This window comes from Struthio camelus, chromosome 20, assembly GCF_040807025.1.
Source record: "Struthio camelus isolate bStrCam1 chromosome 20, bStrCam1.hap1, whole genome shotgun sequence".
Taxonomy (NCBI): Eukaryota; Metazoa; Chordata; class Aves; order Struthioniformes; family Struthionidae; genus Struthio; species Struthio camelus.
In genome coordinates, this window is record NC_090961.1 from 1287223 (window position 1) to 1299261 (window position 12039).

Here is a 12039-nt window from a genome sequence, read left to right on the forward strand (position 1 = left end):
ATAAATAATCTGATACTCAGAGAGGCAAAACACTCCTTTAACCCTTGGTAGATGGACTGTCTGAGACATAGTTCATCTTTCTGTATTTCCAGAATGTCCCCTCCCTCTCCCATCTATTTTTCTTGTACTTCTTGGTGAGCTGCAGGCCAGGGCATAAGCACCTTGTGCTTTTCAAATGCATGAGGCAGAATCCTGCTCCTAAAAATGAGTTACAACTGATAAGTGGTAATAAACAGATGGCAGAAGAAATCTGCAAAGTCAGTAGGGCAGATACTCAACACAGGCTTTTTTTGAAGGAATAATTACTGATATAAGATCCAATAAGGTCTAAAAATCTCTCAAGGCGCTCCTTTGGCCGAGTAAATAGTAAAGTCTGCTCTCAATGTGAAAGCAGGATCTGTAAGAGCAAAACGTCTATGCACACATCAGGGCAGCAGGCCCAGTAATAAGGGTACGTCAATGGGGATGCAGAGTTATTCCCTGGTCTTCTGAAAGAGCTCACAAATTCAGAAATCCTCAACTAGATCTCCTCCTCTGTCTTGGCAGAGCAATGGTTTAGAGGAAAAGTGATGAGAAAGTGGGGTCTGTCTCAGAAGAAGTAGCTTTACTTTCACTCCTAAATATAAACCAGAAGTATTTGTCCGATGCTTCCTCCTCTGCTCTATTTGTAAACATCCAGACTTTCACAATCTTTGAAATAGATTTGGTCCCACAAGCCAAATCGCTCTAGAAGTCAGAGATACTCAGCAATGTAAGAGAGCCATGTCAAGAATATGCAAGTCATCTACTCTGGACAGTTTTGCCCTGTCTTCTGCACCAGTATCCCTCTCAGAGGTTGACGGTGCAGCTTAGTCTGACATTATTGAGTTGCACAGAACAGCTTTCAGCTGCATGTGTTGGACTTTTTCCCTTGTGAGATTACTCTTGCTGTTACTGTCCATGGAGCTCCCTCAGCTACAGGAGCAACTACCAACAGCTACCAACACCGAAGCAGCCACTTAACATAGGATGGACAGGACTAAACATCTGCCACTGCTATCATTAGTGACCTGTAAAAACATTTACTGAAGAAGCTAACATAGATGAAGCTTTACAAAAGAAGTGTCAAGGCCAAAATGCTGCTGAGAGAGATCCCAAGCTAAAAGCTTTTGGGAAAAAGCAGACCAAGCATAGCACGGAGTCATACTACACAGAAGAAGCGGGGCGGGGGGTAATTCAAAACGGCATGCCTGTGGATGAATCTTGGAGCTGTACTTTCATCCCATCCTTAGACAAGAAGCCTGACCAGCGCTACTGAACTTGTAGCTTTTGAAGACGATTATTTGAAGCCTAACTTCCTGTCCCCATCTACCCTCAGTGATCCTTAGAAAGACATCTCCACACTGCTCCCTGTAGAATATTAAGGGTTTTAATACATCATGACCTGATGGATATTATTTTGACAAACTACCCAAACAAACTCTCCTGAAACTTCTCACGAAAGCACTCCAGGGAGCAACTCCACTTTGCACAGCTCACAGAAGTTAGTGCTCCATTTTTGTTGCCACAGAGCAAAATGACAGCGTCCAAAGAGTAAAAACAGAGCTCTAAAAATTCATGGCCCTATTTTCCCCCTCACTGTTATTTTGAGAAGTCAAGGGGGTGGGTGAGGGAAGGCAACAGCACTGACTTTGGCTAGATGTTCTAAAGCCAATTTGAACAGAGGAGTACAAATAGAGATGCCTACCGTGGAAGTACAGTTAATTCAAACATATCACATGCAGTAAATTAGGGGGCTAGGCAGGAGAAGTCCAATAAGGAGACATTCAATCAAGTTCACCTTTTCCTCTCTTTAGATATTACATACAGAATTTACCCTTTTAATTCAGTATTGCCTAATGGTAGCAAGTCTTCTCCACTAACATAAGCAATAAGGATATATGGAGAAAGGGAGAGGGATACAAGAGAGAAGGCATTAGGCCTGAGAAGAAAAGGATCTGTTCTCTCCTCACTTGAAATTGTTCAGCCTTTGCTTCCCTATAGCGAGATCTGCTAGATATATATACCAAATTTTTCTTCAGTACATACAAGTATACATAGAGAAGGTACCTACAACCATAGCACACAGTACACAGTAGCACAAATTTAGAATGACTTAGTAAATTCAAACAAGACAAGCTTTTACTTGGAGGGAAAAGATCAGTGTTTTTATCTTGAATGCAGCTAGCTGCTTTTTTTTTTTTGGGGGGGGGGGTGGGGGGTGGGGGGGTGTCTGGCTCAAAGTCCAAGACCAAATACTCATCTTATCTACAGCTAGAGCAGACAGAAGGTATCAGCCTTTTTCTTATAAAGTACAATTTCTTACTCCTACTGACACAACAGGAGTAAAATCTTTATCTTTGAATATTCCTATCAGCAGCATACCTTTTGAACCAAAGGTCACTAGGTGAGAAGAGAATGTGGGACCTCAAGAATGAATTTTTTACCTGAACAGACAAAGCTGATGTGTTTAGCTTCTGAACTAATTTTCAAAGCCACATATTCTCCTCCATTCTAGCTTCTTTAGTCACTTTTTTTTTTAAGCGCATTCTCCTCTGATTAGATCTACTTAGGTAACAAGCAAACAGAACCTCTTCTCAGGGCTGCATAGTGGCTTAGAGGCCTTGCAGATCGCAAGCAAGAACTCCTCGTCTCAGCCCAGCTAAAACACGATCTAGCGTCTGCCAAGGCTTTCCCAGTCAGCTAGAAGGCAATATTTCACAGAGGTTCAGCAGCCCACACTAAAGGGATCTTTGCTCCTGTGCTTCAAAATAGCACACTATTTTCCAGATGCATGGAACCAAACTGAGAATAGCTTCATCAAAGCAAAAGCTAAAGCAGAACAAAAGCATCTGATTGGAAGGCAGTGAGCTGGGGAAAAATAAGTTCCCCTCTTCCATGCACATTAAACACTGCTGGTGGAGGAACAGCAGGGAGGGTAGCAGATACGATAATCTGTGACTCTCACTTGCTGCTGCTTTAAAGGCTTTCAGTATCTTTAGCTTCCACGTATGATCCCACGTTTTAATAACTGGGGACCTCCTACCAGAAGGAAAGGCAGATCATCAGCTTCACCATTAAGAATCCATGAATCTAATCACTGTCACATACATAGGAGTACTCATAACCCCTAGCTAAGGCTTCCTGTACCCGATTGCAGTTCTGAATTACTTCAAGGACTAAGTGCAAGTCCCTGAAAACAGAATTATAATGGTAGAAGAGCCATAACCTTTACTACAACCACAAAGGATCTGGAACACCTTGTGGAATGCACCCAAAATGGCGTATGTGTGTATATATAAATGTTGTATATAAAGACATTGTACTGTTTCATACTTTTTAATACATATACAAGTACCTATACATATATACATATTTACAATTTACACTAGCAAGTAGATGTATGTGTATTGTACATATACACACAAACGCCTAGAATACACATACACACACAAACACACACTCTTTAAAATAAACTCCACATCCCAGTCCTGCTATAGTCCAAAGAAGAGCAGCACCAAGTGGTGAGGGGCCCAACATACCAGCTTCAACACTGCTCAGAGAAAAATGCTAGCATTCATTGAATTTTTTACACTTGGGAAATTAAAGAATGGAGAGCTTAAGCTGAAGCTACAGCCCAAGATACAGAGAACCTTCACACAAACTTCCCATTTATACTGTGGCAAATCCTGCTGTTCTGTACTACGCCCTGCTGAATGAGGGTCCATCAGTGCCGATTTCTAGTCCTTCACTATTCCAGCTTCTGAGTTGATCATACCGTTGTATTACAGCTTTGCAAACATGCCTGCTGTGATAGTCCCAACATTTTGCAATTTTTTTTCCACCTGACATTAGAGGCATGACTGGGTTGCAACTTTAAAGCACTGATCAGACTTGTCTTTTCACTTCCTTTTCAGCACAGAAACAGTGAAAACAAACTTTTTCTAGTTTAGAATTTTCTAGTTTAGAATAGTTTAGAACATTTTCATTTTCTTTCCTCCCTCAGGCTTCACTGTCAGGAGTTGCAAGAGTTCCTCTAGTTCTGCAAGGAAGGAGGTACAGTCCAAAAGAGTCAGCAAGCACTTTTTCTCCCCACACTCAAAATAGCCTTCTCCAGCAAGTGCCTTTACAAAGGTCACAGTACTCCTTAACCCACCTAGACTGAGCATTTTGGGCTGAGAGAGCCTACAGCACTGCCAAACAGTATTACAGCCCCTCAGTTTTACTGGCTCGAAAAAATGACTGAGATGCAACAATGAGCACTCACAACATTAACGGGGCTTTGTGGCAGCACCCCTTTTTTTTTTTTTCCCCTAACCTCCAAGAGGAGCACCAGCATGTCTGCTAGGGCACAGGGATCCAACACAGATTAGTTAGATAAATGGGTGATAGGAAGGGCTGATATTCAGCACTTTATGGGACACACTTTCAACTCTTGTCAGGAATTGATAACACTGGAGGAGCCACACATTTCATTTACACAAGGAAAGGACAGATTACACCTGGTGGAGATTTAAGAATTTCTATCTATTAGCTCAAAATGAAGAACGCCCTCTCCTCCTGGAAAATTGCAGCAGCAATACAAATGGCACAATGACCCATGTTATGGTGAGAAAGGGGAGCCAAATCTCTTGGTCTTGTAATTCATCAGTCTGCTAGCCATCCACCCAAGCAGGTAGAGTGGAAATTGTCCTTGGCCAGCAGTACAAAGTTTGTATATAGAATTGGTGTGACAAATTTATAGGGAGCATTAAAGCTCTTTACGACTTCATGTCAAACCCACTGCTCCAAATGCAGCTTAATCTACCTCAGTTTTGTCTACTTACTTGCCTAAGACTGAAAAAATATATTTGTTATGAAGGACTCTGTTTTATTGCTATTGTTGGTTTGCACTGTGTGGTTCCATCTTTACCATTTCAAATCCAGAGTCTTTGGGGAAAAAAATATTGTTTTTCTATTGATTTTTTCCAATTTTTTAAAATTGTATAAAAATAAAGGATTTCCACAAACATGGGCTAAAGGTAACCAATAGTACTTCTATGCTTAGGATCAGCTGTTGGAAATGTGGTTGATAGCAGCCACAAGACCAGAAATAAAACTCTAGTGATTCTTTAGTTTAACATTTAAAAGACATGAAAAGTTTCGCTTATAAAAGTGACCCCATACAGAATGGAACAGCTAAACTAACAGCTGTTTATTATTGTTTTTTAAAATTATGGTCCTAAATTTAAAAATAAAATCAAGTACTTCCTTTTATGATTTTCACATTAAAAAACTGCACCATTCAAAATCTGTGACCAGGGAAACCGCTTTGCAGTAAGACAGTCTCTTCTAATAGTCGTCGAGGGTGTTTTCCAGGAAAACATTTCTAACATCCAGTATGGAAGCCAGCTCCAAAATGTGCTTTTGGAGGTGAGGGTTCTCCACAGTTTCATCTCTTGGCAGCTGAGGATAAGATTCTGGATAATTGCGAGTTTCCTGCTAGACAACAGTGAAAACAGAGAGAATCAGACATTCATTTATTTTTATAACCTTTTAGAAGATTGCAAAAGGCCAGTTTCACCTAAGAAGTATCTTAATTTCTTTAACATGCCACATGGAATGAAAAGATCCTAGCAGAAAAAAAAGTCATGTTCAGTTTTCTTTTTCTATTGACTCAAAGACAGTCATAATGGCAATACAAACGTTCACTCCTCTAAGCTGATTAAGTACATTCTCCTCTAAGCTGATTAAGTACATTTGCTTTTAATTCTATATTCACAGAAGCCTTACCAAAAAGAAAAAAAAAAACTTTACACATACTTACCTACTACCGATTTAGGCTGGAGTTCATTTCTTGAAATTGTAGACATGTAAGCATCTCCAGTGGGAGATTCATCTCATCCTAAAACAGATATCTAAGACACTGGGGGCAAATCCATCCCCACTCACAAAAGATCTACTTTTTCCCCTGCTATCAAGGAAGCCTGAGTAGCTAACTTAGGCTTGGAAAACTAATAGATGTCTGCAGTTAGGCAAGATCAGTTCTACTGCATCTTTCTGTGCTTCTACTTTCAGTTTTTCTGTAACATGTAAAGTGGAGCACACAATTTATACGCCAACACTCGCAAGTGTAAAATGATGTAGATCCAGAAGCAGACTTCACTGCTAGCAGTGTTAACCAGCAGGGAGGGGAAATACCGTCTTTCTGTTCAGCTTATTCATTTACACTTCAAAGGCCTTTCAAAATTTACTCACCCTAGAATACATCCCAGAGATAAAGTTTCCCTCCTCTCCACTTCCTCTTATAGTCTCGATCCCCACTTTTTTTAGTTATATAGAAACAATATTCTTCTTGATAACTCAAGATTATTTCTAGCAGAAAAGACTATTCAGAGTGACATAAATGAATATGCTAATGTTAGAATGTGCCTACTACTTGTGTGGTGGAATAAGGCTGAAGCAAGTCAAAGGCTTCATGCTCTATAATAACAAGGAGATAGACACAATACAAGCTGTAGGCATTAGCATGTGAATATCAGCTATCTTTCGCAAGTCACAGTGATATCCGTAGCCGTAAGACCCTTCCATTCTGAGGCAGTGCAGTTCTATCTGCACTGGATTGTTCTCACAAAGAGACAGATTTCCCTGCATACCCGGAAAATTTTGTGCATCCTCATAGTAGCCGAACAGAAGATAAATCTTGTTAGAAGCAAGCGAAGAAATTCATCCCCAAAAAACTGAAGAAAGGACTGATCTGCAGAGAAGCGAACAAAGAAAACTCAGTTCAGAAAGGCTTTAAAAACAAAAAGGACCCTGGGGGAAACCACCATGCATACTTGTGCATTCCCCTTATTCACTATTCTGTCCCTTGGAAAGCCTGAGCAATAACAAGGTGTCGGCTTAAGTAGCATACTAAGCTTCAGTTGTACATCTTTAGGTACATACCTATGGAACGTGAGTGGGTCAGCAGCTGGGCAATATCTCGGTTGATTTTTCTAAGGTAATCTTGACACTTCTCCCACAATCCTCTGCGCATGCTTGATAATCCAGAGACAAATAGGAATGCCATTAAAGGATTGTTCAGAAAGAGTGTGAAGAGGCTACCCCGCTGAGACTGATCTAAAAAAATCAATAAACAGAGATACACGTTTGGCACATGAAACAGAAAAGCTGTCCTGGCTACAGAATGAGGTCCCTCACCCACTATACTCTGTAACAGCAATGCTACTAGTTTGGCTGTGTTATATCTTCTCCCCTCTTGTGGTAGATCTGTTCTCAAGGTGATGCACGTGATTAGCACTAAAGGATCAAGCAGCTGGACCTATATAACCTCCGCAAAGTCTACAGAGTTGTCCTTTTGTTGGACAGCATCACAATGTCCTAAAGCACATTTATTCCGTGTAGTTCAACATGATAGGCAAAGATTCAGGCTTCACCTCAATAAACTGGTATATCAAAAGAAAAAAGTAATGCACATGAGGTCGTGTACCCAAACAGTAAGGCCACTTCCTCCTCAGCACGGCTTACTAACTTGACATTGGTATTGCTTCGGTGCAACCCCTCGTCTTTCAGGATGCAAGCACACAGTCCTGCATGATATAACGCTGTCCTGACACAGGGGCCTAGTTAAGTTCAGCTAAGTCGTCTCTGCACAGGGCTCCAGTGCACAGTGTAGCACAACCTCAGAGCTACATCAGACTTCTGTGACTGGTCACTCAGCATGATATAAGCATCCAGTATTTTGTAAAGAATTAAGCTCTATTTTTCAAAGTTTCTATTTAAACAGGATTCATTGTAACAATACTTATTTTCTACTTAAGTTTCAATTTCTCACACAGTCTCTCATGATACATGCCTAATACCACTCCATATGGCTTAAGCTAGATCTTCATACTTGATTTTGTGATGAAAAGTAACCTTAACATGGCAAATTCCAAGGAGAAAATCTGGAATTATATTTTACAGTAGTCACAAGAACTGAAGAATATAATTTTCATTGCCTGTTTCTACTATAAACCCAGTTTCTCAGGGGATACAAATCCAACAGGCTTCCTTAACTTACCCTCCAAAACCAGAACCAGATCAGGAGAGGATTTTGCTTTACACTTGGCCTTTAAAAGCTGATACCTTAACTGAATGGATAATATAACCATGCTGACCTTCTGGAACTAATAAAGCTACCCCAGGTGCTATTAAGAGAAAAAACACATTAGAATCCCACCACTGGGCTGGCAATTTTTTGAGTCTCAGTGTAGAAGAGAATTTGTCTACTAGCACTTGATGAAACTGTACAAATATCATAACGGTTAGAAAAAGTTATTTGCCATGAACTGTAAGTAAACTTTATCATGCTACTTCAGGAATAATAAAATAATAAAAAGCTGTCTTCTCCTGAAGAACCTGTTATATTTGTTTGGCAAAATGATAGATAAATGCTGCAACTGCAAACTGTTAGGAAATGCAATACTTGACATACCTTGTAACGCTTTTGGATATGCTGTTGGAGAAAGCAAGCACACCAATGGCTGTCCAAATAGGTTTGTGAAGTTCTGTAACAGATAAGAATTTTGAAGTATTGATGGTCACTTTGCTTGCTTGTGAAAATTCAACAAGTTAGGGGTATAAAACAAAGACTATTTAAGATACAGTATGTGCTAATGCCTGTCACACAGTTAAGCTTAGACAGCAAAGGCTGATGAGTTGACTTACTCATACATCACAGCCCACAAGAAGCAACATAACCTATTACATTTTAAAGGAATTTAAATTCTCTCGTTTCACAAATCTAACAGCCAGTGATAGCAGATGCTAATTTAATGGAAAAACAGCTTTCAGTAGTAACACATTACTAAAAAACCCAAACAAATAACAAATCCCCACTCAAGTTCTGCAATAAAAATGAAAGCCATTGGCTATGGGGGGGAGGGGGAAATCAATCTATCTTCTTTCCTTGATACCACCTGAACTATCCGGTCAAAGTGATTTCTTTCTCCTTCTATTTCTAGCAGTAGAGCTCCTTCTGATGAAACAGGAGAGCTCAGTTGAAAAGCTTTAAAATAGTTCCCTTTTAAAACAAGTATGTCATAACATTAACATCTGCTACACTGAATCCCCATTTTACAATACCTGCTTCATCAACCTTCCACTTAAATATTGCACAGGTGCTAAGTTGCACAAGATTTCCTCCAGAAGCCTCAAAAAAGCCTTTGTCCGGTATCACCAACATTTACTTGGAACAGTCCTACTGCATATCTAACTAATCCTTACAATAATAATGATTGCCATGATTGTTTTCATTTAAACAAACAACTTCCCTACACCACCTGTTAAATATCTTATGAGCAATAGCTTTCTTAAAACTGAAGGCTTTCAGAGCCATAGAAAACAAACTTATGTCTGCATCCTATCAGAAAGCGCATGCATATCATGCATCCAGAGCCAGGTGAGTGCAACACAAATGTGTGCAAATCATAATCATATTTCTAAAACTGGAAGGTTATGAATGTTAGGTATAAATCATAAGAAACTATTTGCTTGTGTAGAATCATCAAAAAAGCTTGTTATTGAATTCCTCTGGCTTCTGTTTAATTCAAATGGAACTTTCCCTTCTGGGCAATGTGTTTCAATTAAAATTATTTTCACTGAAATAATTTCATCCAAGTCTGCTAATACTAAAGACAACAGTCGAGTCAAAACAAAACATTTCCCATATCTGACAAAGTACTGGCTACTCCTGAAAAGTCCTCTGTCTCATGAAGAGCCTAAGGGAGTTTTATAATGCTACATATTAAAGTCTGGTCTCTAATGAAGAAATAAATATTATCATGAATACAGTAACTGCAAGCCAACCCAGTAATTTGTAATATTGAACTTTAAAGAAACATTTAAAACTCCAGGCATCACTGCAGCCATTGCTAGTTTGCATGAATGAACTTAGTGCTGCTGACGCTGACAGAGTGTACGTTCTCAAATCACGTGTATGTTCAGTATTCATGAATAGATTCACAAATTGCATTAAATCTGTTACCAGCCAGTTAGAGACCAAAGCAGATATTCCATACACTCCATCACTAAATGTAATAATGTTATTAAACATTGACTACTATAAAAGAAAAGTAAGGATCATTCGTATATTTCATGAAAGATGTTAATCGATGGACAGTATCTGAGATCATTTTGGACCCTAAATGTCCCAGCAGAGATGAAGTCAACATAGCCAGTAAGTCCTGCAAAGAGGAGAAACTACATGGTTTACCATAACTAACACAAAGCTCACGCTTTGGAAGAGAGCTGCTGGTGCCAGTGTTGCATCTAAACTACAGATCCAGGAGTATAAGACACTCAGCTTCCAGGTCTCTGTGCTAGCTCTGTCCCTGACCCTGACAAAACTTGCTACCAAAGCCCAGGATTCACCCACCACCACCTCATTTCCTGATTTCCATAGAAAAGAATCGTAGGCATACCTGCACCAAAGGAACAAGAGCATATTACAGCCAGGTTTGCAGTACAAATGATTTGGAGAGGAGGACCACAAGGTGCTCCAGAAAAAACTGCCCTGCAGTCCAGATGTTGCTGACAGCTCTGGATAAGGAAGATGCTGCCCTTCGGTGTATGGACAGTACCAAAAATGGTAAAGAAAAAATTCTGGTTCAAAACAAACTCGTTTTTGACTTCAGTATTCAACTTTTCCAACACAAACAGTGCTGCTTTTTAAAAATATGACCCCCCACACACCTCTTTCCAAAATAGAACTACCCATCATCTCCAAGAGAGGTCAATTTGCAAGTAAGTTTTACTAAGCTGAGCATTTATACCACGCCACAGACAAAGGCCTTGCATTCTTACTTGCTAGAGCAATGCTTTTAAGACTTTGACCATAATCTTTGACAACTACAGCCACTAGAAGATACCGATTTAAAACATTATTTCATTTACCTATACAGTGGTAACTTTCACAAACATAGCCATCTACATTTAAGTTGAGGTTTTCCAAAAAAATTCAAGGCTTAAGTAGATATGCTCAATTTGCAGTTATCTTCCCGTTTTAACTAAAAATACAGGGGAGGAAGCTGTTCAGGTAAGTGCAGCTGATTTGACAAACTGGCAAGTCACTTCCTGGCAGGACTCTCTTTCAGTCATCACCATTTAAACCCTCCAGAAAGACAGAGGGGACAAGAACGCGTGCAGGAGAGCGAAACAGCTTTTAGAAGACGACACGTGAAGAGCTGCTGTTACTGCCAGCATTGCTAGCAGTGACATTTAAATGTCAGAATAGCTACTGTCCTATCAGAAAAGCTCAGAGCAGCTGTGTGGAAAAAAGTCAGTATGCTGGCTTCAACTTTTCACACAATTGCACAGAACCTCTTGGTCCCAGTGATTGAGTCCACAAAGCATCTCGTAACACATTGCAGGACAGACCTATAAATGCATTCTGGCTACAAGGAACCAAGCACATACAAAACAGTGACAGACAGGAACCTACAATGGCTAGAAAATAATGAGACTGAGAATTCTGTCATTTGCCTTCAGCTGAAAGAAAAAACCAAAACAAAACAAAACAAAACCCCACTTGCACACATCTGTTTGCCTACGTGCAATGGTAATAGATTGTGAAGGTGAATGTGAGTTTTCAAACACTGATTATACTTTTTTTTTTTTTTAATAGGGGTCGATGCTCAATTTTTTGCATTCTCTCCCTAGATTCCCCACAATTGTGCCCATACGATTCCGATCTGGGTTAGGTTTCTTAGCAGCCATCTTGTTAATCCTGCCCTAAAATACTTCAAAACCTTACACTTCTATATTCCTTACATGCAGGCAGAGATGGGACTTCTCGTGACAGCTGCTCTGTGTGCCTAACAGACAGCGCACTGGGATATTTCACACTAGTGATGGTCAGTTCACTGCAGAACATGGAAAAGAAACTAAATGGAGATTAGATTTTTTGCTTACTGTGCAAAAGTTATTCTGCAATCTAAAGAGAATACAATTATCCCATTTAAATATAATACAAAAAGCATGATTCTACTGAAAACACTG

General features: G+C 39.8%; 2 protein-coding genes across 12 annotated transcripts in view; one reads left to right on the forward strand and one right to left on the reverse strand.

The window, feature by feature from the left end:
- The window catches only part of RPL35 (ribosomal protein L35), a 55285-nt gene that overhangs the window by 678 nt on the left and 42568 nt on the right, over positions 1-12039 (forward strand). The window lies entirely within an intron of this gene.
- SCAI (suppressor of cancer cell invasion) overlaps positions 2234-12039 on the reverse strand; it is a 50121-nt gene continuing 40315 nt past the window's right edge. For 5 of the 11 annotated variants that reach the window (XM_068915195.1, XM_068915190.1, XM_068915196.1 and 2 more), the window contains 4 exons: positions 8477-8549; positions 6946-7119; positions 6654-6754; positions 2234-5499 (listed from right to left, as the gene is read on the reverse strand). In XM_068915195.1, coding sequence (XP_068771296.1) covers positions 5350-5499; positions 6654-6754; positions 6946-7119; positions 8477-8549 — 498 coding nt within the window. In that variant the 3' untranslated portion in view covers positions 2234-5349. Of the gene's footprint in view, positions 5500-5824; positions 5903-6653; positions 6755-6945; positions 7120-8476; positions 8550-12039 lie in introns of all 11 variants that reach the window. The other 6 variants (XM_068915198.1, XM_068915191.1, XM_068915189.1 and 3 more) reach the window with 3 other exon arrangements.